At 39.6% G+C, this 26,616-nt stretch overlaps 1 protein-coding gene across 1 annotated transcript; it reads left to right on the top strand.

Annotated features, from left to right (window-relative positions):
* Positions 1-1,801: 1,801 nt before the first annotated feature.
* On the top strand, positions 1,802-24,379 carry nags (N-acetylglutamate synthase; the record flags this gene model as incomplete). Its single annotated transcript, XM_083931415.1, has 8 exons — positions 1,802-2,176; positions 10,729-11,009; positions 11,865-12,078; positions 12,185-12,365; positions 15,254-15,293; positions 15,695-15,826; positions 15,954-16,136; positions 22,327-24,379. 8 exons carry the CDS (start codon positions 1,802-1,804, stop codon positions 22,484-22,486), a joined length of 1,566 nt encoding a protein of 521 aa, XP_083787541.1. The 3' UTR covers positions 22,487-24,379.
* Between the last annotated feature and the right edge of the window lie 2,237 nt (positions 24,380-26,616).

Raw genomic sequence — 26,616 nt, 5'->3', positions numbered from 1 at the left:
GTATACATACACACACATATATACATATATATATAAAATAGTACTTGGTAGTCGTACCGTACTATTTCTAATAACTATATGAATAAAATATATAAATAATTACAGTTATATTCAAGATAGTGCTTAGGAAACATTTTAGTCAGAGAATTGGAATTTTAAAAAAAGCCCACTAAAGAATACAAACATTATATTATATATATATACGTATATGTGTGAGTGTGTGTTGCAGTAAATCATGCAAGATTGCTGGATAAATACTGTATATAAATATTATAATTGCTGCTCATGGAGGAGTGGGGTCTCTGTAAATCATAAATAGGTCATAGTGTGGTCTAGACCTTCACTATATGTATGTAGTGTCTTGTGACACCCTTTGTTAGGATTTGGCAATGTAAATAAAATTGAACTGAATTGATTAAAGTCTCACTTTTTTCATTAAAATGTTGTGTGTTTATGTGGGTATGATAAATGGCATTTATTTTAATCCTCAATTTCTTATTCAGGTGAGTTTTGCTGAAGCCTTCTCTTAAATTTTGTGTCTGTATGCTTTTGTTTTTAAACCTGTTTTTAATCTTGTTTTACTCTGTAGCACTTCAGGGTTGCTTTCTAAATGAAAAGTGCTTTAATAATGAAATGTATTATTATTATTATTAGAGGCACTTGAATGCAGCATCAGTTCAAGTAGATTATCACACATTGAATTGATACTGTCAGTGTGAAATTTAAGTGTATTACAATATGCCTGTGAATGTTCTCATTCGACCAGGTCATCGTTATCCTCAAAGCAATTTCAGTCAAATACAACTGGACTGGTTGTTTGTCTAGGAAGACGTTTCACCTCTCATCCAAGAGGCTTCATCAGTCCATGTACGCATCTGACCAGGCTGGGACTGGTCCAACTAACTGGTGTGGAGATCCAGGTATTTAACCTCTCACAAGGCCGATGATGTCTCTGACACCCTTTGTGCTCCAAGTGCCCACGCCCGTCGTTAGACAATATGGGCAGTGAAACTTCATCATACTAGATAGCCCTATTTGTGTTATTTTATTTAGTTAATACTTGGTAGACGTACTATTTCTAATAAATATATGAATAAAATATATAAATAATTCCAGTTATATTCAAAATAGTGCTTAGGACACATTTTAGTCAGAGAATTGGAATTAAAAAAAAAAGCCCACTGACGAAAACAAACCGTTAATACAGTAGGCGTATATATTATATACTATTTCCGCTAATTTAAATACATACATAAACATATGCCAACTACATACATGGACAACAGTTACGCAGTGTATTAACTACAGAGCAATAGATGGCATGGACAAAAAAAAACCCCGAAAATATCGTACTCTTGAAGAATAAGAGGCTCCGTTCGTTCGAGATGGACTCGCACGGGCATTTCTACATCCGGTAAGTCCTCCCGCGTTCACGAGAAGCCAGAATGGCTAGGAATGAATGGGCGCCATATTTGGCCGATTTCTCCGTTAATAGTTGTTACATGAAAAAACTGTCTCAATGGCTTATTTGATGTATGTAAGTACTGAAAAAGACCATGGAATGATTTCACGCTATAATTACACTTTAAATAAGTATAATGTCACTGTCCACTGCATACATGTTAACATGAAAGTGCAGCACGTTACCTCCCAGCCATTCACCCCCCCGGATGAAACCTGAGAAGTGCCGACTCAGCAGCGCTTCAATGAAACACTCTTCACGCCCACTGAGCTGCCAGGACCCGGTGGGGACTTCATGCGGCTTTGCTCTGTCAGCCAGAACGGACTCGAAAGCAATAAAATGTCCAAAGTGAACAGCGGTGCCTCCGGTTGTCGGGCCATGGTAAAGGCAGGGAAGTACCTTTCCACCCCGTCTTCAACGGCGTTGACCCGGAGTTCCAGCCAGCGGCAGCGGAAGATGTTTGGTCCACAGCGCCGAACGATGAGCGCTGACGCGGCCGGCACAGGAGGAAAACCCGCTGCTTTGGCCCAGCAGGAGCAGCAGGGGTATTTCAACGCCGCAGACAGACATGTGCTGGCCAACCTGAACCTGATTTATCGGGACGTGAAGGCTTTTCTCAATGAAGTTGGTGGAAACCCTCGGGAGGCTCGGTACTGGCTTACCCAGTTCCAGAGAGCGACTTCAGCTCAGTCTACTGCCTTTGCCGTGCTCGAGGTATGGAAGCTTCTGTCTCAAGTAGTCACACTAACTAGAGTTTATTGTGATAGGATACCTATTGATATTTTGGGACATGATGAAGCCAATTTCTGTTACTTAAATGTCATAAGTCGGCACCTTTACGGTGGCCCTGAAGTGCAAATCACAACAGCAAATAGAAAAATGCCAAAGCAAATCATAAAACAAAACGCCAAATAAGAAAACAAAACGCAATATAAGAAATCAAAACGGCAAATAAGAAAACATAACTCCAAATAAGAAAACAAAACGCAAAATAAGAAAACAAAAAGTCAAATAGGAAAACAGTTCAACAAATCCTAAAACACAACAACATTAACTTCTACCGGAAAAGGTAGGCCTATCTAATCAGAGTATGGATCCTCCTGATTTCTGACGGATTGTCTGTCTTTTATTGTCTGTCTTTTATCAGGAAGGCGAGATGGAAAACCCAGAAAAGAGCCTATTTTCAAAACAGGAGTATTTCCAAAGATACTTTTGCTATTATTATTAATTATTTTTGATGCAGGACATCCGTACAGTGTGATAGTTTATGTTGTTAACCAACCAAAATATTAGGATGAGTAGATTGGACTATGTGGGAAGTACTTGCCACATCAGATAGCCGAGTAGCTGCCTAGGGGGCTGTTGCACGAAACCTACATAAGGGATTAAGCCGGGATATTCCGGTTCAGTTTATCCTGGTTAAACTTTCGGGGCACAGTTTATGTTTTTTCTCCAGCTGAGTCTCTCTGTGGCCATGACCATCCCTCCCGCTAGGGAGGGGCATCAGCTGCAACGGTATGGAGCAAGACAGCTGTCAAAAAGATTTCCATGATTAAAAGATCCGTCCGTGATTTTAACCATTCGTATTCGTAAATAGAGAAGTTTTACACAAAATTTTGCTGTCATTTGACACGTCTGAGAAATTGTTCTGGTTAGGATTGTTTTTATGTGAGTATGAATCTAAAAGAGTAGAGCTCTAATTTCTACATCTAAGTCTCCCCTGTGAACACGAACACCAGTTTATTGACGTAAAGACATACTGCTTTAGCTTACAAGCTAACAACATGCTGGCCGGTGATGCTCAGTTAGTGCTTGCATTAGCTACTAGCAATAGACGTTGGCTTAAGTTAGCTAATTAGTACTGATGAAAACAAAAACTCATATGAGATACAACGTTGACCAAAATACGACTTCTAATTATTTATAAATTGTGTCAATTGGCGCATAAATCTGTCCATTGTATAAGACCTTTGCTGACTTTGTTCTCGGTCACGTGCAGTTGTTTACAACGAAGCATAAACATTACCATGTGTATATTTGTGTGTTGTCATCTGTCATAAACAAGAGATTAGGCGTTACGGTGCGCGTTTGTGTCTTGGTGCTGCAGACGAGAGCTGGGACACCGGGTCTGAGGCCCCATTCTCGTAATTAGTCGTTTATTTAACAAGCACTATTACTCTGAAGTGGTTTAATCAAGGTACACGCATCCACAGCAGCGCTCTAATAAACAGAAATAACAGACCAACATTGATAACACTCAATAAAGCCCTATAAGAGTTATTATTATTATTTGCCTGCAGTCATTTGCTTGAGATCAGGCGCTCAAGTGTGGTCTGCATGTGTCCAGACTGTAGTAATAGTGATAATAATAATTAATTATCATATAATTGGCATATACAGCTCTTGAAAAAAATAAGAGACCACTCCCAAAATGATCCGTTTCTCTGGTTTAACGATTTATAGGTATGTGTATGAGTAAAATTAAATACGGTACATTTTTTTTTGTTTTATTCTATCGACTACTGACAACATTTCTCCCAAAATGGAATGGAAATATTGCCATTAAAACCTTTATTGGCTAATGACTAAACTAGTCTAAATAACAAAAATATTAAGTCTTTTCAGACCTTGAATAATAATACCCCCAAAGCAATTTCAGTCAAAAGCAACTGGACTTGGTTATTTGTCTAGGAAGACGTTTCACCTCTCTTCCAAGAGGCTTCTTCGTCCATGTCTCTCAGGTGCTTTTTTTCTTCCCCTTGGGCCTGTGAGCTGGTGGGTAGTTATCAGCTCTGTGTTGCAGGGTTCTGATAACTATTATTTAAAACAGTACAATTTCATGAACTAAATAACTAAATGAAAATAGATAAATGTTGGATTTGTTATTGACTTTACCTGTGATGATGCTTCCCCCTGAGTTACCAGGGGTGTCAGTGGGTGCACTCGGCTTTGCGCATCATTCGGGGTTCGATTACTTTCCCCTGTGACCTGCCTGTGACCTATGTGACGTCATTTCAACACTTTTTTGAAGAGTTGTACTCACAGCTTTTAGACTCATACTCGCATAAAAACAATCCTAACCCCAACAGTTTCTCAGACTTGTGCATGACAGCAGAAGTTTTTGCACAACTTTTTTATTTACGAATACGAATGGTTAGAATCACGGACAAATCTTTTAATCTTTTAATCAGCACCGACGGAGGTGCACCAGCTGTCTGCCTCACGTGTGTCAGTGTCTGCTAACTCACTCTGAAATCCGTCATATCACCGGGAAAATAAGAGAGAGCCCTACCGTTACACGGCCGTGCACAGCTGCAGCAGTGACGCGTTTCACGTTGCATGCTGAAAAAAGAGGATTCTTAGAAGCATTGCTCAAAACGGCCACTTTGATCTCCGATTTCTGCACATATGTTTTGTTAAACATAAACAATCCTGCTTCACCTTATCAAATGGTCATTTTTGAGAAAGGTTAAATAAAAAATATAGTAAATAATTAACCTGCAAGTTGCACTTAGTGAAAGTACTCATGTTTTGAAAATAGGCTTTTTCCCCGTGTTTTCCATCTCTCCTTCCTGTTAAAAGACAGACCTTTTCTGGTAGAAGTGAATGTTGTTGTGTTTTAGGATTTGTTGAAGTGCTTTCCTATTTGGCGTTTGGTTTTCTCATTTTACATTTTTTTTTCTTATTTTGAATTTTGTTTTCTTATTTGGCGTTTTGTTTTTATATGTGGCGTGGTGTTTCATGATGTGCTGTGGCGTTTTTCTATTTGCTGATGTGATTTGCACTTCAGAGCCAACACACTCCTTTGAACACAGTCATATTTAACTAATGTATGAACTGGATCAGGAATTAATGCAGAATTCATACTTACCATTAACAAATGATCTACGTCACTATTGCTTTATTTTCACACTAAAATCAAAATAATCTCACAGGTAGGGGGAGACGGGATGGTTGTAACATTTGTAACGTTTTTTAAAACTCTGTCTGTATCCTGCAGCATAACACATGAACACATAAACCCGCTGTCGGAATTAAGTTATAATGAAGTCAAAACAAACTTTAAAACATTTATTTAAAGCCATTTATACTCGCTTATTAAAACCAATACTTACACTGGAGATCAAAACTAGAGAACAAAGTATTGAGACTTCATTCATTCTGAAATATTGTTATTCTTTATTGTTCAGAATTTGGTAGAATATCAGCTGTGGCTATACCACTGCTGTACTAGCATGGTTTTTTTTTTTTAAATAACTAAGGCACTTCAACAAAAACATTATTTTGTTAAAAAAACACAGTGAGCAAAATTAGAGAACATTAGATATTGTGTTAGAAGAGTCTAAGTTTTAATATTCTTAGCTTCAAGGAATTGCTTAACCTGTTTTACAGTGTGGCAGGGGACATGTATTGCATGTTTCTGAAGAAGGTTCACATAAACATTTGCATTCACCCTGCCATATAGCTGTACAAGAGGCCCAACCCCTACTTCCTCCTCCATTGTACATGACAGTACAATATATATTAATTTGTACAATATATACATATATATTTACATACCATACATTAAGAATTAGGGGTGTGACAAGCCCCTTAGCTCACGAGACATGATATTGAGTCCAAGAGAACACAACAAGATTTTAACACTACCTCCACAGAGGTAAAGCTCTGGAGCTGCCGTCAGACGGCAGAGACAGTCTGTCCCAGCTCGTCACAAACGGAGGCTTCACGTCCGTAAGGTGCCGACAGTGTGATTATAACTTGTAGCCTGATGTTAAAGTAGATGCAGGAGCTCAGGTGTTGCGTGTTTGTGTTACGGTGCTGACAGCTGGTCCTGTCTTATCTGTTGCTGTTTAGCCTCTTACATATTGATATGGAGAGACATCTGGTCGCAGTCTGGAGCTCTGTGTGTGCTTCAGATTCCAAAGACGCATAGAAAGAGACTGAGCCACCGGTAGCTTAGGGGGTATGACACATGCGCAGTAAAATCTGGTCTGCTAGATCACAGAAAGAGAATCGCGCAGCTCCAGTTCCACTGCGTATGTGCCACACCCCCAAAGCACCGCCATCTTTGATTGGTGTCCTTGCCTTATTCCATAGCCATGGCCTCCTCCACCTACCTATTCCCCATTGAGAGTCTTCTCATAATCCTGTCCTCTCGTGCACTTGTTTTACGTGGACGACTAGGCTTTTTGAGGGACTTAAATTAATCTGTGTCCTTGTAAAATTTCAATTTTCTTGAAATCACAGACTTGGAACGCCCAATAGGGTGGGCAGAAACTTCTTATCATCTGAGATTCTTAATCGATTCATAACTTCCAAAAATTGATTCAAAAAAACTCTTTTTAATCTCATCATGTGCACCTTGCAGCTTCCTTAAAACAGTGTTGCAGGAAGCTACCGGCTTGTCAGTTACTGCAAAGCTGTTCATCATTGAAGACAAGTGTTTGGGAGCACTTTGAATTTGACACCCTCCAGGGAAGGAGAAGCTGGAGACGACTCATTATACAAGGTTTGCAAAATGAAAGTCAGGTACTTCTGCAACACTATGAACACCCACTGAGGTCAGGAGAGCCGTCATTCACTTCTCCTTAGTCAAACCAGCCGTCCCTTTAGTTGTAGTGCGCCCGTATTCTGACATTTATGATAAATGCATTGAGATGGCAAAGAGGAGCTGAAGGTAAACACTTTACTGTCATTCTGTCTCACTCTGCAGTATAAAACTCTGACATGAAGGTAAACACTGTCATTCTGTCTCACTCTGCAGTATAAAACTCTGACATGAAGGTAAACACTTTACTGTCATTCTGTCTCACTCTGTAGTATAAAACTCTGACATGAAGGTAAACACTTTACTGTCATTCTGTCTCACTCTGCAGTCTAAAACTCTGACCATTGAGGAGATTAATTATGAACTTTACACGAACACACCACGTTAAATACAAGTCTTCAAATAGCGTCGAAAATATTTTTGTTGTGTCCACGTCCGGTTTTTTATTACACAACCAGGCCCAAATACCAAATAAATATGGAAATAAGATTTGTTGCATTATATTCACAGAACTTTTCTCTGTGGAATTTCAGGATAAAAGGTATTACCAAATATAATGTACACTAAAATATTATATTGTATAAAAAAATACACAGGCAAAATGCCAGTCTATAATGGCACTTTTATTTTTGAAGTCATTGAGAATTGAGATGTACCGGTATACAAAAAAGAAATTGTGGAGGTTAAGCAAAAATTAAAGGTTGAATTATGTTGAATCTTTATTAAAAGTAAGATTTTCTAACAAAATACTACACCCACAGGTTTTTTTTGAGGGGAACAGGTTTAAAGTATTGCTTTTCCATAAAAAAAATATATAGTCTGTATTAATATTAACATTTTTTTTGACAAAGATTTGACAATAACTTTCTGTCTCGTTCTGTTTCCAGTGTAGCAGCCAACAGGGTTGGGCTACGTTTCTCCTTGATCGCTAAGATCACTTTCATCTTTACTTAGCTGAAACGGTAACTGTAAGTCAAAGCCCTCTAATCCTTGTTTTTATGGTGTGATTTGCCGGAGGGGATGGGTTCAAACAGACTCCGGTCTCCTGTAGGCTACTAGGCCGGGTCTGACCAACTGGCAACCAACTGCTGGATTTATTTTTTGTTGTTGCGACTACGATCTTGAGACACTAGATGGCGGTGTTCTGCTCATTCTCCATATTCAACCTTTAATAAATGACATTTGCTCATAGATTTGCATTTGTGTTTACATTATAGCAATCAGTTGATACCCTTTTCAAAAAATAAAGTGTAATCTAATGTTTTCATGCCATTATTTTGACTCGAGTAGATCCTGAAGTATGTACTAATTCAAAAATATATTTTGAATCGAGAATTGCTTTGAATGGAGTATAGTTTTGAATCGAAAAGAATCGGAATCGAATCGTGAGGCTCCCAAAGATTCCCACCCCTAACGCCCAACCTCTCTCTGATGGCTGAGAGTGTCATCCGTTTGGCCTTCATCTGGACAACCTGCTGTCTTAGGGTTTTAGTCACCTTAGAGCAGCTTGATATCTTTCAAAGTAACCACAGCCCTCGTTTATAATGGTGGCCCACGCAACTTTCTAAGCAAGCTTTGGGATTTATAAAAAGCAACCTTGACGGGAGAATTTGTGGTCCACCAACCACACTCTGACCCAGGCGTACGCAAACAAACTGGAGAAATGAGAAACACTGATGGCAGAAGGAGGAAACACGAGAAACAGCGTGAAACTGAGACCATTGTGTAAAATGATTCCAAATATTCCCTCATTAATCATATGAAGAATTCACAAAAAACATTCTTACAAAAATACATAAACAGCTGTTTAATGGATTCTCTCTGCAGTGTGAAAAAACAAGATGTGGGATCGTAAATTCAAATGAAGATATCTTTGAAAAATGTATTCTTGTAAATAATACGGTGAACAGGACAAATGTGTCCACACAGATGCTGGTGCCTCCGTCTGCAGATAGGAGCCCAGTTTAAATATGGTTATCATATATCACAGTGCTCAATACAGTCTTTTTTTTTTAATGGCTTTAATTTGTTTTATTTTTCATTGTTTTTATTTATGAAATTAGATTAATCCCCACACCTAGAGCTTTTTAGATCAATCAAATCAAATGGATAGATATCAGTCATGCCATCTCAGTGCGCAATGACGCACAGCTGCGCTATGTTCTCATGGTTTGTTGGATATCTAAAAAAAAAGGAAATAAAGGTTTCTATAAAAGCACCGAGTGAGAATGAAAATGCTTTAATATATCTCTCTTTAATTTTGGCTATGGTCCAACCTTCTGACGCTGCATTAACTGTGTCCACAACATGTTGCAACTCTACAGCCATTTTGTCTTTAGTAATGCCCACACTGTGCCCTCCAAACTATGTTTTTCCTTTTTCCCACCTCTCCAACAAGAACGTCATCTTCATGTTGATTATGTTTTTTGTTTTTTTTCCCTCTCTGCATTTGACATGTCGGTATGAATGAATATTCATTTGGGACATTTCATTGACTATCTATATTCATCCTTGGGCGTGACATGACGCTACAAAAGCTGCGCCACATTTAGAGTTGATTGTGATTTCTAAAGGGAAACCGGCGTAGGACATGCAATATTTTTAAGCGCACGCACGTCCTATGTTTTGTCCGTACGCCACCATGAATCCTACACAGTTTTATGAATGAGGCCCCAGAAGAGCTGCAGATAAATAGGGTGTGTCCAACAATGAAGTCATTTGTCACCAGGTGCAGATAAACACCAATAACTGGGAGGGCTCTGAAAGTGTTCTCTGATTTTGATCACTGTTTTAATAAAGGTTTTTGTTGAAGTGCCTTGGTTATTTAAAAAAAAACATGCTAGTACAGCAACTACATAGACACAGCTGATATTCAAATTATAAACAAAGAATAACAGTATTTCAGAATAAATCAAGTATTAATAACCTGTTCTCTAATTTTGATCTCCAGTGTATAGACTGCTAGCCTTTAATTTGTGATGAAAATGAAAATCAATAGAGAATAACGTTAATGGTGAATGTTCTTTCAAACTGTAAAATCTATCTTAACTTTAGCTTGTTTCCCTCTTGTAGGGACGCTGCTGAAGAGAGAAGGGAGAGTGAAAGGAAATGTGTTCAGAGCAGGGTAGAGATAGGCGTAGGTTTATCAAGATGTGTGTGAAGATATCAAGTGAGTACAGTAGCTACAGTTTTCCGACCCGAAGGAGCCCCGTGTGTTAAAAGTGTTTCCTCCTTTGGATTTCTGACCAAAGTCAGCAAGCAGGAAAAGCGAACACTGAGCTATTGTTGTGCTATTTTATTGAGCACAGAATATATTTTTGCTTGCTCAAAATCTCACATTGCTCCTTCACAAATGTGGCACAAATATAACGCCATAGAGCACGAGCATTGATGGCGGTCCTGGAGTTTATTTATATGCGTCCATTCCCAGCGATGGACAAAAGATGCCGCTGAAGGGTTTGCGGTGGTCTGATGCGGAGGTGGAGTGTTTACTGCTGATTTGGACGGATGAAATGTGATGAGGTGATAACGTCTAGATGCAATGGAGCAGAGGCCCGGATCATTTCAGGGGCTGCGGGAAGTGGGAGGGGGGCCAATCATGCTAAAGCACGGCACGGATTATGTGGGCCAATTGTGAGTGCGCCCTAGGAACCTCGTCCAGAGAACTTGTTAGTTGTTAGTTCGCTGAGTGCCTGTCTGACTCTGTCTCTCTCAGGTGGACAGCTCAGTTTTCACCATCAGGGAAATGGTTCAGAGCCTGGCCTTCGGGCTCTCCTTCCTGCAGCGGATGGATATGAAGCCTGTGGTGGTGATGGGCTGGTCGGAATATAAGGAGGCAGAGCCCACAGAACCGGTGGCCGGGTCTTGGTGCACCCGAGGGCTTGTGGAGCGGAGCCAACAGCTGACTGAGGCTCTGCAGCAGCACTCGGCCACCGTCCTGCCGCTCTTCTCTGCAGAGTCCTTCCTCCTACTACATGAAGCCTCACATGGGAGCAGGTGAGGGTTAAGACATGCTGGGGCATCAGGGACATGCTTAATCTCAAAATGGTATGGATCACTTTGCTAAGGTTTGCATGTTTTTCTCAAAACGATTGGAAACAGTGTGCAACAGGCTTTGAGGTATGTTTTCTTTCATTCGATTGGTCAGATGGTTGTTACCCAATCAGCAGTGACCAGGCTTTGGTAGAAACAGAATATATAATTGGAATACAAACACAGGTAACTGTATTCTGTTAAAGTTACGGAAAAAAAAGATGTATCAGATTACTGATACATTTAGTAAAAATCGGGGAATTATTCTGAATGAATAAATTAATTAATAGTTTATTTCATTTTTAACTAATCAGTTATTTTGATTATTAGCAGTGTTATGATTTAAAAATACATTTTAAAATATGTAGTAATAGAAATATATAGAGATTTTACTGTGGACAAGGGTTATTACTTATAGAAATAATAAAATACCAACAAAGAGGCTTCATAGTCTGAACCAAGGTGACAAACTCGCTGCTGCTGATGACATCACCAGGGATATTTTTTTCAAAATTCAGAAAGCTCGAGCAGTACTTGTAACAAGTAAATTGAACTGAAATCGGAGGTAAAGTAGGATATTTAAAGACCCTTTTCTTTGCTGTTTGGATGGAATGGGGCTGAATACGCTGGAGAGGTTATGTTGTCCAGAGATACACTCCTCAAGCTCATATTGTTTTGGTGTATCGTGTATGTTCCTAAAACACATTAAAATGACACTCTTCCATCACTGTTTTTCTTTCATCCTTTCATGCTTTCTCTTTATCCCTACCTTCTTTCCTCTAACATCCTTCTGACCCTGTCTTCATACCCTTTCTGCAGTGCTCCACCCACTGTCACTGTGGACACCAGCCTCCTCCAGTGGAGTCTGAACTGTGGGACAATTCCATTGGTTTGTCCGGTGGGGAGGGACGGGCGAGGTTGCTCGGTAATGTTGGACCCAACCGAGGTGACAGCAGCTATTTCTCGAGCTCTGCAACCCCACAAAGTCATGTTCCTAAACAACTCAGGAGGTCTCCACAGCCAAGAAAACAAGGCACGCCAGTTCAATCTGACTAACATTAGTACATTAGTTCATACAAAACATACGTAGAAAAAGCTCTTGTACAACTTCTCCTGAACACTTCGTATTACTGTTGCAGGTGCTGGACACAGTGTCATTGCCTAGCGACCTGCCCAGACTGTCCATGGCGGCATGGCTGAGCGCATCAGAGCAGAACAGAGTGACGGCCATAGCCAGACTGCTCAATCAACTGCTGCCTGAGTCATCTGCAGTGATCACCTCCGCAGACACACTGCTGACCGAGCTGTTCAGCCACAGAGGCAAGACTGCTGACTGACTCACTAACTTCCTCCCACATGTAGACTTGGGCTTGGTATTGCCTACTAACTCCTGATACGATATGTAACTAGTAACTAAAGTTACAAAATAAATGTCGTTGAGTTCAAGTATGAAATAGGATAAAATGGAATTGCTCAAGTAAAGTACAAGTAGCTCAAAGTTGTCCTTAAGTAAAGTACTTGACTCAATGTACTCATCTACCGTTCACTCATATCAACAACTTCTTTTAATATGTCCAGTACAGAGGGCCAGCCCACACGAGGACGCGTTTTCCTGTAACCACACATTTTTAGTATTGTTTTGGCCGACCATCCACACGCAGCCGGTGTTATCGGAGCCTTAAAACGGTCTTTTTTGTAACCAGGTCCCAGAGTGGGAAGATTTGTGGCTCCCTGTGGCGTTGTCGTCTGGACGGTGAAACATCATACTTTGTTAAAGGATGGCGTCATCGCCCCGCCTCAGACCTAACCCTGCAGCGTCACATAACAACAGTGCTGCTGCGTGAGAGGAGAGACGGACCCATAGACTGTTTACTGAACTGTACTCTGAGCCAAATGCATGGGAATGAATTAGGCCGACCACCGATTTCTCCCTTTTCCCTGATGCTCTGAATAAGGAGCTTAACTGCTCTCTAGTCTCTTTTTCTAAATCAAGTTCTAAGAAGGTGTGAAAAGTCTCTAAATGTAGTGAGAAAGTGGTACCTGTGAGTGCTTTGAGACGGGGAAGGGGCTCACAGCAGCACTCTCTGCTCGTTGAGGACACTAACTGCAGAGTGATTGGTGCATCAGAGTCCAAAACAGCACAAAAGTCTCCACTAACACCAGAAACAGTGGACACATTTGTCTCTAGGATGGAGGAGGATTTGGGAAGAAACTCTCCGGTGTTTGTATTCTCCACAGCATCTCCCCGTCTCTTCTTCTCCGTTGTTGGTGTGTTTCTGTGGCAGTTACAGCGCCACATCTTGGCCTGGCATGTTTACTACAGAGTTTTTAGTCGGGTTCACTGGTTTCCTGTGGACGCAGATATTTCTTGAACCGAGTCTGTTGGGACGTAAAACGACGTAAAACAGCGCAAAACGACATCAAACAGGGTAAAACAACAGAGAAAAAAAAAGGTTGTTTTCGATCGTGTGGACGTACCCTTAGTGCAGCACTGCAGCATGGCTGCTGTGAACTGAGCTGCATGTAATCAAACAGGGCACCTGAACACCAACGATATACATCCACTGGAAGTATTCGTTTTTCCACTGCTCAGATTGATATCAAAAGTGTCTGACTGGATTATGGAAAGATGGAGAAGTTGGTGTTCTGCCATGCATTGGTGTGTAACCCAATCACGATTTTATCATGTTTTTTTACATTGATTTTTAATTATTTTGCAAGTTCCTGAACAGTGCAACCAAAGTATTTCCCTATGTAAAAACATGGCCCTAAAAGAGAAAAAATATATTCCAAAGCATTTATGCGAAAGAAGGTTATTGAAAAGATTTTAATCAGTTCATGCAATTTTGCCAATTTGTGCCAATGGACATTTAACAAACAGCTGCCTAAAGCACCTGTTGCCTCTGCTGGCTGTGGTGTGGCTGTTTCACTCTTATATTTTCCTGTCTAGACTATTGTAACTGTCTTCTAACTGACATCAACCTTGAATCACTCTCCCTCCTCCAGCTGGTCCAGAACTCAGCAGACAGGCCTCTCACAGTGCGTTTCCATGCACATAAGTAACCCGAACATGGCCTTTCCCCGTCTAAGGGAATATTGAGATTATTTAAGTTCCCCATGTTTACATGAGGCAGTTGAATGGTAAAATTACTGATTAACTCTTCCTCTGGTACAGTAGGTGGAGCTCCGCCAACATACAGCTGGTCGGAATACAGCTTTATATTCCGGTTCACCTTTTTCAAAATCAAAAATGGCTGACTCTTGGACAGAATTACGACGTTCACGTTGTTTTCGGCGCAGTTGCTTCCTGGTTTATTATATTTCTGGGTCAAAAGCCACAGAGTGGGGAGGGGCAGTTATAATCTACGGAGTATGTGCAGACGAGAAACCCTATAATACTCCAGTTAAGCTGTGTACATGCAAGAATAATCAGGGTACTGAAGGAGTTCTCTAGGTCTGTTAACCAGGGTATGAGGACTCCGGTTTTACTGTACTGTGTTTACATGATGTTTAATAAACCGGATTATGCCCTTAACCCAAATCATTTTTAAAAATGTAAACACACTGACTGATCAGACGACATCACATCACTCCAATTTTATCCTCACTTCACTGACTCACCCCAGTTTAGACTTAATTTTAAGATTTTACTGCTCCTTACTAGAAATGCTGACACCATACAAGCCTGTTCACAGCCTTAGATCCTCGGACGGGGCCCTTCTTACTGTTCCAAAGTCAAGGCTCAAAACCAGAGGTTATCTTCTCCATCAGGACCTGCCCAAGGAGATAAGGCTGCTGAATGAATGACTTATTTCAAATCACTTCTGAAAACACATTTTTATAGACTTGCCAGTATTTAATGTTGTCTTTTTATTTATAAAATAAATAGTGATTCTTCATTTTTTAATTTAATGGTCTTTTTACCTTATCATTTGTTAAATTTCATTTTTATTGTTCATTTGTTGTTTTTACTGTTGGTTAAAAGCTGTTCTATCGTTTCTCATGCTTTGTTGATATGTAAATATATGTATGTATGTGTATGGATTCAGTTGTGCTTTTGCTTTTGCTCTGTCAAAGCACTTTGTAAACTTTTGTTTATAAAGGTGCTATATAAATTACAATATAAAGTAATTATATTGTCACTTAGTTTATATTTAAATACCATTTCTCTAACCACCATTTCTTTACCATTTCTCTGTCTGGCTTAGGGTCTGGGACACTCTTTAAAAACGGAGACCCCATACATCGGTAAATACATACACACAAACAAGAGTTCTCTGACCCGTAACTCTAAATTCCCTAAAGTCATGATCCAGTATTACATCCTTCAAAGAAACAAGTGGCTTTCTCCCTAGCCTTCACAAATTTACAAGAAAGTACACACTGCATTTGACTCATCTATTGCATTTAGAGGTGTGTGTGTGTGTGTGTGTGTGTGTGTGTGTGTGTGTGTGTGTGTGTGTGTGTGTGTGTGTGTGTGTGTGTGTGTGTGTGTGTGTGTGTGTGTGTGTGTGTGTGTGTGTGTGTGTGTGTGTGTGTGTGTGTGTGTGTGTGTGTGTGTGTGTGTGTGTGTGTGTGTGTGTGTGTGTGTGTGTGTGTGTGTGTGTGTGTGTGTGTGTGTGTGTGTGTGTGTGTGTGTGTGTGTGTAGGTACAGCTCACTGGATGCGATTGATCTGGAGCGTCTGTTGGCTCTCATCAACAAGTCGTTCGATAAAACTCTGAGGCGAGACTACATTAATTCTCTGAAAGGACGACTGCACTCCATCTACCTCTCTGAAGGGTGTGTATGAAAAATGTCCAGAGACTACATACATGTATCAATCCAGTTTTAGTAAGATAATCTGCATCCTGTCTCCTGCAGTTATTAGCCTTTCTCTTGAACATTTTGCATCTCTCTGTCCATTCAGTTACAGTACGGCAGCCATCATCACCATGGAGCCGGTGAACGGAGGCACTCCCTACCTCGACAAGTTTGTGGTGAGCAGCAGTAAGCAGGGACAGGGCACGGGCCACATCCTGTGGGAATGTATCAGACAGGACCTGGGAAAACTGTTCTGGAGGTCTAGAGCCACCAACAGGATCAACCCCTGGTAAGACACACACACGCACACACACAAACACACACCAAGGAATGCCATGGTTCTCAATATATTATTGAACCGTTGTATTATCTGTCTGTTCACCAAAGGGTTGAAAACACACTGAATCACCATTCATTGAGCCCTTTTCTTTAAACCAAGAGCTCCATCTAATGGACTCAACAAATACAACTAATGCTTCATGAAGCTTTATTTGGACATCACTACCGTACGGTCTGACTTGGCTCTGTCGGAGCGTGAGAGGTGTACTTGAAGGCAGCATGTGTTGACGCTGAGGATGGGGAAACGCTTCCCTGCTGAGTAAATACTGTATATGATCACTATGAGGAAGTTGGAGTAACTACAACACTGGAGTCAGATTCCACACTTGAACATGGGGGGTGGAGCAGAAGAAGCACCATCTTCTTACACATCTGTGGTGTACGGACATTTTGGTTTTGCCGTTGAATACAGTGAGGAGGGAACAAAAAGAGGCAACGGAACAATTACTGTCTGAAGCATTGCTACTTCACACGTGTCACCTATGCTCATGGTAACACTTTAAATATGAGCGCACATTTGCAGGGTAACACCGTCAGTTAGAAAACACTTGTCTCTTAATGATGCCTTCCAACAAACCTATTCTACCAGTTCAGAAAAACACAAGAAAAGAACAAGTGCAGTGGGGACGTTGATTACAAAAGATTTGCAGCCCTTTTCTGTAGTTAGAGTTGCAGGCTTTCTTTTCCCTAATCCAAACGCTTGATCTGTGTTACACATTTTTCAGCACTAACGTAATTCCTGACCTCTATAAATTAACAAAGGCAAAGGCAACCAGATGTACCCCATGGTTGACCATGGCAACATGAAAAATTCCATTCAATAGAACCATCAGGGTTTAAAAAAAACAGGTACATTGAACCTACACTGGAGATAGAAATTAGAGAACAAATTAAAAATGCTTAATTTATTCTGAAATACTGTTATTTTTTTTATTGAATTTTGTAGGAGATAGAGCCTACACTTATTATGGCTAGAATAGATTAGTCGCCAAATTAATTGTGAATTAACTTGACTCGTTAAAATTTAGGATTTATTTTACCTCGAAGTAGGGCACCACACCAAAATAAGACAGGATTTTTATTAAACTTTGGCGAAGGTTTAATACCTGTTAGCAACTTAAAGTAATTGATTATTTAAATTTCATCAGTCTCGTCTCGAACGCGTTAGTTCATACCACAGCCTTTTCAGGGACCATCAATTTCTGCACGGAAGGTAAGACTCTCACAACGACGTAAAGTTAAAAACATTTATGTGGTTAACTAGCAAGGATAATACAGAATAGTGCAATATTGAATAGATGAGTGACAAAGGGTTAAATGTGGATATAAAAAGTTTAAGACCAGAGTGATTCAGACCTAAGGGGCTGGTTTATAATATTACTGGCAGACTTAAACTGGCTCTAATTAGCCTGTCAACAGAACTCGGGTCAGAACTTAATTATCACCAACGTTTCTTTACCAGGAGTTGTAGTAAAAGACCAACCTTACTTTGCCGTTGACACTACAGTCGCCCGGGCGTCACACAGTACCGATGCAGGTTCTGTAGGTCCGAGTCCCGGTGTTTGACGGACCTGTGGCTCGCTGTAGACTGGGTCAACTGCGCAGTTGAATCAGCCGGGCTTTACTGCTTCACATCCCGGCTTGGATTCCGGCCCTTCAGGTTCCTTGGCTCTGGCTCTTGTTGGTGGTCAGGAAGAAGTTCTGACTGGTTCTGTTGGGCTGGTGTCACGCAGAATTCAATGTACTATTCCGGCCGGGCAGACGTAACAAAGAACAGCACGAGGGGCTTTATTATACTTATAAAAAGATAAAAATGTATCGTAGAAAACTTGTAAAATCGTGCAATAAAAATAGATAAATAAACGAAAATACTTTAGTAAGAAAACAAAATATAACGTAACGTTTCTTGAGAACTCTTGAGCAACAAAGTTGAACAAAAGAAACAAAAGAAAAACAAAAACAGAAGACAACTGAATAGATAGGTGCGCAGGAAGAGCAGAAGAGGGGGAGAAGAGGGTAAGAGAGCAGAGAGTGAGATGAAGAGTAAGAGGGTAAGAGGTAAGAGCAGTAAGAGAGTTGACACCTCTCTCTGTGATCCTTTATGCCCCGCAAGCGCGGAAAGGGGGGTTGTTGGGCTGACCAACCCTCTGCATTTGGAGCGAATGAACTGCTTTATATTCCAGCATTCTAACAGGGAAGATTAAACTATCTCTGGGTGATTTTCCGTTGTTAATCTTTCTGATATCCAATTTAACCAAAATCTTGAGACAGGCAGTTTAACAGATAACCTTACTGAGTGAATGGAAGTATTATTAAAACACAGAATATTCAGGAATTATAGAGAGACTTTGCACTTCTGAAACAACATAAACATAATCAGAAACAAGATACAAATAATGCATACACAGTTACACATTTGAAAGAATGTCTTTGAACAGCCAGTTGCGATGAAACAGCAAACTTTAACTGTTTTTCCAACTTTTTAACAGGAGTTTTAGGAGAAGTTCTGTTTCTTGTCCTTATCACTGGATGTCACTCTGTCTCCTGGGTGAGAGACCAACACTTTGTTCAACTTGCGGTCATATTTGACGTTGACTTAAGGATAAAAGGTCCTCCATCCTGGGAGGAGATGTCCTGAAGTTCCTGGGTTTTAATTACTCTAGTAGGGGTTGAGGTTGTAAAACACACCTTTGTCTTACATGCCAGGGTTATAAATTTCTCATCTCACACTCTCCTCCTGTGAAGCTTAGCAGCTGGTCAAGAAAGGAGGATCAGGAAAGTGTGTCCAAAAAAGGAGCAATTCACCTTGAGGTTCCTACAATTTGATAGAATATCCGCCGTGGCTATACCACTGCTCTACTAGCATGTTTTTTAAATAACCAAGGCACTTTAATAAAAACCTTTATTTTGTGAAAAAAACAGTGATCAAAATTAGAGAATAGTAACCACTGTGTCAGAGGAGAAGATTTCAACAATGTTTTCTTCTGTTGGATTCAAAAATGAACAGAAGGTGTAGAGGCCACAGCTTTGAATGACTTCAGCACATCTGCGCCCACAGGACATCACTAGTTTCTCACACTGCTCTGGTTTGATCTTGGTCCATTCTGACTCAGTCTCTTCCACAGTTCACTAACTGGAGTGGGTTTGCACATTACCCTGTTGCCAAGGATTTTCCAGAGATTCTCTATGGGGTTTAGACCTGGACTCTGCTACAGCGGAGTTTGGCGAGGCCTTAAAACCATCTCTGGCCACAAGGAACCAAACTCACAGGCTGTGGGGGACCAAAAGTGGGCAAATGATCTGAACTCATTCTTCAGTAGATTTGATCAGTCATCTGCCCTTCCCATGGCCCAGTCCTCCATGCTGCAGCTCCCCTCGCTTACCCCCTTCCATACACTGCTCCACCCCTCCCCCATCTCCATCTCCACCTCCCTCTATCTCCCTCTCTTGTTGCTGTAGACTACTCAAGACTGTTCTCGAGGGTACATCACTAAACTGCCTGTGCATTGTCTGATTTATTTGCACATGTTCATTGATGTCAGCTAATGTCAGCTCCGATCTAAACCCCACTCCCCTCAGTGATGCTCACTTGGGTGAGAGAGGTACACAGGCGCGTCGTAGACCTGGCCTTTTGGGGCTGTAGCCCCGGACCTCTGTGCCATCTAATAAAAAACAAACATCATGATGATGAAAACAGCCCAGTACAGTAGACTTATATGTGGTTGCATTAGCAGCAGCCACAGATGCAATATTGTAGCAGTGAAAACCAGTGTCCACACTGACAAGAGATAACTTCAGAATCAAACTTGAAGCAGACTGACTTGATAACTTCAAAATCAAACTTAAAGCAGACTGACTTGATAAATTAAGAATCAAACTTAAAGCAGACTGACTTGATACATTCAGAATCAAACTTAAAGCAGACTGACTTGATAACTTCAGAATCAAACTTAAAGCAGACTGACTTGATAACTTCAGAATCAAACTTAAAGCAGACTGACTTGATAACTTCAGAATCAAACTTAAAGCAGACTGACTTGATAACTTCAGAATCAAACCTAAAGCAGACTGACTTGATAACTTCAGAATCAAACTTAAAGAAAACTGACTTGATAACTTCAGAATCAAACTTAAAGCAGACTAACTTGATAACTTCAGAATCAAACTTAAAGCAGACTGACTTGATAACTCCAGAATCAAACTTAAAGCAGACTGACTTGATAACTTCAGAATCAAACTTAAAGAAAACTGACTTGATAACTTCAGAATCAAACTTAAAGCAGACTAACTTGATAACTTCAGAATCAAACTTAAAGCAGACTGACTTGATAACTTCAGAATCAAACTTAAAGCAGACTGACTTGATAACTTCAGAATCAAACTTAAAGCAGACTGACTTGATAACTTCAGAATCAAACTTAAAGCAGACTGACTTGATAACTTCAGTATCAAACTTAAAGCAGACTGCTTACTGGTTGCCGTGGTGACTGCAGATGATGAAAACGGGGTTATGTTTTTAAGTGAGATACAGATAAACTGTTTAAAAAGGAGATACTCTGAGATATGTTTTATTTTTTTAATTTGAAAACAGTTTTACAAATACTTAATGCAGATAGGCAATACAACTTAGCCTGAAAAAAAAATTCAGTCAGAAGATTTTTCTTTTCTTTTTCTTTTTTTTGAATCCCTGGATCTAGAAGTGTTCTCTAATTTTGCTTATTTATTCGTCAATTTTTTAAAACAAAATAAAGGTTTTTGTTGAATTGCCTTGGTTATTTCTATCAAACAGGTCCACTAGAAGTATTAGTTTTTCTGACAGTCTCAGATTGTTATAATAAGTGTCTGGCTGATTTATGGAAGGATGAAGAAGTTGGTGTACTCCTGCCATGCTTTGGTGTGTAGCTGCTGATGAAGGTCAACACAGTCACTTTAGCTAATAGCATTAGCCTGCCTCCACTTTGTCTGCAGTATGTTGTGGAGCAGCATGTTTCTGTAGTCAAATGGTCAGATGTCTGCTCCTCTTTGTCTGACAGTAGTGTCCCGGTCCAACGGCAGACCTGATGCTCTGTAAGTAGCAGTGTATCTGGAGTTATAAGGATCCATTTGGAGCACAACTACACACAACTTCTGCCTGTCTGCATCCAAAGGGAAAGTTAGCCTGTGAAAAGCTGCATGGAGCTCCACATGTTGTTGGCGCACTTCTGAAACTCTCCAATGTCAAGTGAGCAGATGATAGGATATGGAGCACAGAACAATTGTGATAAGATTGATCCACAACACCCTCCAATCTATATTCAACTTCACTTTTGCACATTGCATTGCTACACATACATGAACCAAGATAGCAAGTGTGTTCAGACACACAGTCCGTGTGCCCAGGACCATCTTCTCACAGTCTGCTGCCGTGGTCCTGCATGACGCTTCCTGCTGCTATCTTTACTATTACTCATATACACTATCATTAGTCTTATAAATGATTAAATTTGTAGCCATCCAAACACCATTGGGGTAATGTCTCACTGTAACACAGCTGTTATTACCACTACTGATATAATTGATCATATGTATCAATATAATTATTGTCATATTCTATCACCTTAGCTGTGTTTGTTTCTACTATTCTACTATATTAAGTGCCATAACACATAAGTCATATTCACATTACTATAGATATTATTATATTTACTGTTACTTTTGTGGTTGCTTGCCTCTCTAGAAGTGTCTCTGTGTCTGTCTCTGTGTCTGTCTTTGTCTCTGTCCATCTGTCCGTCTTTTCTCTCTTTCTCTCTTCTTTTCTTCCTTTCCAACCGGTGCAGACAGATGTCTGTCCTCCATAGAGCTGGGTCTGCCTCACGTTCCTGCCTGTTATAGGGAAGGTTTTCATTACCACTGTGTACTCAAGATTGCTGGATTAATACTGTATATAATAACTTTAATAATTATGATTACTTTTATTAAAGATAGTGTGGCTTGTTGCTACTCATGGAGGAATTGTTGCGTCTCTGTCAATCATAAATAATTTATAGAGTGTGGTCTTTTCATACCGTTGTTTTTCTATTAAAAAAGGGCTCTTGAAAGGGCTTGAATTTAATTGAACCAATATAACTTGACATGTGATCTCCCTGTCTCTATCTGTGCAGGTACTTTAAACATTGTGATGGCAGCTTTGTGAATGGGGTGTGGACTGTCTTCTGGTTCGGTCTGACAGACATCAGAGATTCCTACGAGTTGGTGGAGTATGCAAGGAACCTCCCTGACTCTTTCAACACATCCTGTCCCACCTCTTCCGAAGGATCCTGAGCCACCTCCACCCAGCTGCTGGCTGTGTATCTCTTTAACTCTGCTATGGATATACTTTTTTTTGTTGTTTTTTTTTGCTCTGACTTGACTTTTTCTGGACTGGACTTTTTTCCTTGGATTTTTTTATTTCCTTGAAACTTGAAAACCGAGAGTGAGAATTTCATACATGCAGTATTTTGACAAGATATAAATCCTCCTGTATTTTTGAAGTTTGGCTTAGCTCTCAGAGTCTCAGTTATTAGAGGCATCCCAGGCATTCCTACATTCCTAAGAAACACTGACACCATGTACACACAAGGTCTTGTTGACATTTGCTTTCTATTTTTGCACATTTTACTCAAGACAAGACTAGTATTTTTCACACCTGAAATGCTGTTCAGAGTGGATACATCTCAAAACTAGTCTTATGTTATTATTTGGACCAGGGAAACCTGAACCAGGTGTTATTAAAGGGCCACTCCACCGCTTTTACACCATGTACAGTTTAACTGTCATGAGGGGAGCCACTCCGCCTATGAAAACAGTTTTTTGATGTTTTCTGTGGTTCTGTAGAGAGCTTTTCAAAGTTTCAGGAAATAACCCTGATGATGTCATTGTGATGTCATTGGGGTTGTCTTGTCTTGGAAACTCAAAAGTTTAAATAGAAACTCCAAAGTATAAATAGAAAATGTGCCTTACGAGCTGGGGTAGTGGAGTTTGTAAGATGCAGGAATTTAGCAGTTAGGCAGTTGCATTATGGGGAATGTAAATCCGTGGTTTCAGAGCCTAAAAGTCTGCATATCTCAGCTTCTGCTGCTGATTTTGACCATTCCTTTTTTTAAATTTTCACTTAGACGTCCCCCTACTTAAATACCTGGAGAACCCCTTTAAAAAAAATCCACAAAAAACATAACACAGAGACAAATAGTAACGATTTTGCCAGTGAAAAAAGCGAAGCTCTTCTTGCCCTGGTTTTCATGCACTTGGTAAATGCAGTATTTGTGTGTAACATTATACTGTCATTAAAGCACTTCAGACAAAATAACTCCGCAACATACGTTCAGGCTCCTTCAGAGTCATTTATGAAGCTCGACATTCAGTATGAGTCGAGACTCCTGAATGTCCTGACAGTTTCAGTTTGGATTTTTCATGGTTAAACTCAAAATGCATAAATGGAACCACTTTTTAATGTTAAATTTGTGTTGGCAAGTATCAAAAAAAGGTTATCTATGCAAAGCCCTTTGTGTGGCATATATATGATCTCCAATGTGAGAAAGTGTTTCTTTTATCCTTCATCATTATAGCAAACTAAATATCTTTGGGTTTGGACTAAAATTTTTTAACCAAAAGAAGCCATTTAAAGATATCAGCTTGGGCTCTGATTTATAACCGACATATTTTACTATTTTTTGACATTTTAAAGCAGTTAAAGGTTGACTCAGCAATTCTTTTCTAATCTTTTTGTCAGATTCAGGGAATATGTGCTCACACTCCGCTAGCTGTCAGTTCTGTGTATTAAAACAAATGTGGTGTTCATACACAGCCCTGGCTCTGTAAATGAGAAATATGGGGAATTTGTTTCAAATCAACAGTTTTTTTCTCCAGAATCGCAGACTCGTTTGATAAAATGGGGCCCAGATCTAACAGCTGTAAAGCCATTAATGTTGTATGGATTACATTTTTTTTTTTTTTGCCAAGCACTTACTTGATCCAAATATAGCAGATTGGTGTATATATACATATACACATTATTAGGATATAGATCTAGAATTTTTAAAGTTACACAGTGGTGATGTTTTTATTTTAAAATGTGTGCCTGATAATACCGAATGTGCTGTTTTTCAGTTCAGGCTATTTTAAGTAATGTGTGAGACATTTCCATAGACTTTTATTTTTCAGCAGTTTCAATTATCAGATGGTCAGTTTACTTTAGTTTACATAACTTTTTTCCAGCTTGTCTCTTGGAAAGCCTGTTCCTGGGCAACTGCAGTGGAACCTTTGAAACTTCAGTACAATGGTTGAGCTAAAAGATAATGAAAATAAATAAAGGAACATTTGTGCAGAGGCTTGTCTTTTGTGGTAGAGGAAGGATCATTTAATTTGTGCTCTAATGTAATTTTATGACTTTGGATAAACAGTCTTATAATAAACCTGGACTTAAACCACAACTATATTTGTTTATGACAATGGTGTGTGTGTGTATTAAGGTTAACTATATTCTAAGTTATTATTTTCATTAGTGTAATATCTGGTGCAGGACCTCTAGTGTAGGGGCCAATCTGGAGCAGTTGCTGGCATTTTGGAGGTCAGGATTTAGTGAGACTCTGTTGATCTATCTGTATATAGACATCTATATATGTCTTAAAATAGGCTTCTTTGAAATTACATAAAGTCAGAAATCTATATTACCAAAGTAGTACAGAAGGTTATTAACATTGATAGATGATTAGCAATAAATATCCATCCGGCAGACGGATAAACAGTAAGAGACTGGGTAATGTTAGCTGTCCTCGTGAATGCCTCTATGTTTAGTTTTTCATGACAATGTTGAAACCTATTTGATCAGTCTTTATAGTTTTGTTTGAGTAAATGTGTCAGTCGTGTTTTGTTTGTTGCTTGTTGTTACGGTAACAGGAAGAGAGAGAGTTACTCTCTCTCTTCCTGTTACCGTAACTGTGTCCTGAATAATATGTTAGCTTAAATGAATCCACTCCTCCCCGTCATATTAATACTCATATTCCTCGAGGCAGTGGTCGAGGAGGAGGCGTTGCAGCTATTTATGACTCAGGCCTATTAATCAACTCTAAACCTAAACTAAATTATAATTCATTTGAAAGTCTTGTTCTTTGTCTTTCATGCCAATTATACTTGTTATAGTGTACTATGCTCCTGGTTCGTACTCCTAATTTCTGTCTGAATTCTCAGAGTTTTTGTCAAATTTAGTCCTTAAATCTGATAAAGAAATCATTGTAGGAGATTTTAATATTCACGTGGATGTTGATAATAGCCTTAGTATTGCATTTATCTCTCTATTAGATTCGATTGGTTTTACTCAGAGTGTAAATAAACCTACTCACTGTTTTAATCACACCCTCGACCTTGTTTTGGCTTATGGTGTGGAAATCAAAGACTTAATAGTCTTTCCACAGAATCCTATTTTATCAGACCATTATTGAATAACTTTTGAATACATATTACAGGACTACTCACCTCTGGGCAAAAGTTTCCACACTAGATGTTTATCTGATAGTGCTATAACTAGATTTAAGGAAGCAATTCCATCTGCATTAAATTTAATGCCGTATCCTATTTTCAAGATTTGAACGTTAGTTTCTCTGAAATTGATCACATTGTTGACAGTGTTGCAGGCTCACTGCGAACAACACTCGACTCTGTTGCTCCCTTAAAAAAGAAGATAATGAAACAGAGGAAGTTAGCCTTGTGGTATAACTCAAAAACCTGTGAAGTATCGCGAAAATTGGAAAGTAAATGGCGCTCTACTAAATTGGAGGAATCTTGCATAGTTTGGCATGAAAGTCTAAAAACATAGAGGATTTCTTTTCAGCCCTGTAGCCAGGCTGACAGAGAGCCACAGCTCTATTGAGCCATGTATTCCTATAACCCTCAGTATTAACGACTTCATGACCTTCTTTAATGACAAAATTATAACTATTGGAGAAAAAAACTTGCTTGGCACCAATTTTTCTTCAAACCCATGAACCTTAGAAACAACTGTACGACCTGATATATTCTTGGACTGCTTTTCTACACTTGACCATATGAAATTAACATGTACTATTTCGGCATCAAAGCCTTCTACTTGTCTCCTAGACTCTATTCCAACTAGGTTACTTAAAGAAGTGTTACCTTTAGTTAGCACTACTGTTTTAGATATGATTAATATGTCTATCAGCAGGTTATGTACCACAGTCTCTTAATGTAGCTTTAATTAAACCTCTTCTTAAAAAGCCCAGTCTTGATCCAAAGGTTCTAGCCAACTATAGACTTATATCTAACCTTCCTTTTCTCTCTAAGATCCTCGAGAAATTAGTCGCCAAACAGCTGTGCGACTTTTTTATAATAATGAGTTATTTGTTGACTTCCTGTCAGGATAAAGAGCGAATCATAGCACTGAGACAGCACTGGTAAAA

Source organism: Echiichthys vipera (assembly GCF_963691815.1).
Source record: "Echiichthys vipera genome assembly, chromosome: 17".
Classification (NCBI taxonomy): Eukaryota; Metazoa; Chordata; class Actinopteri; order Perciformes; family Trachinidae; genus Echiichthys; species Echiichthys vipera.
Note: the sequence above shows the minus strand (reverse complement) of the source record. Positions and strands in the feature narration are given on the sequence as shown.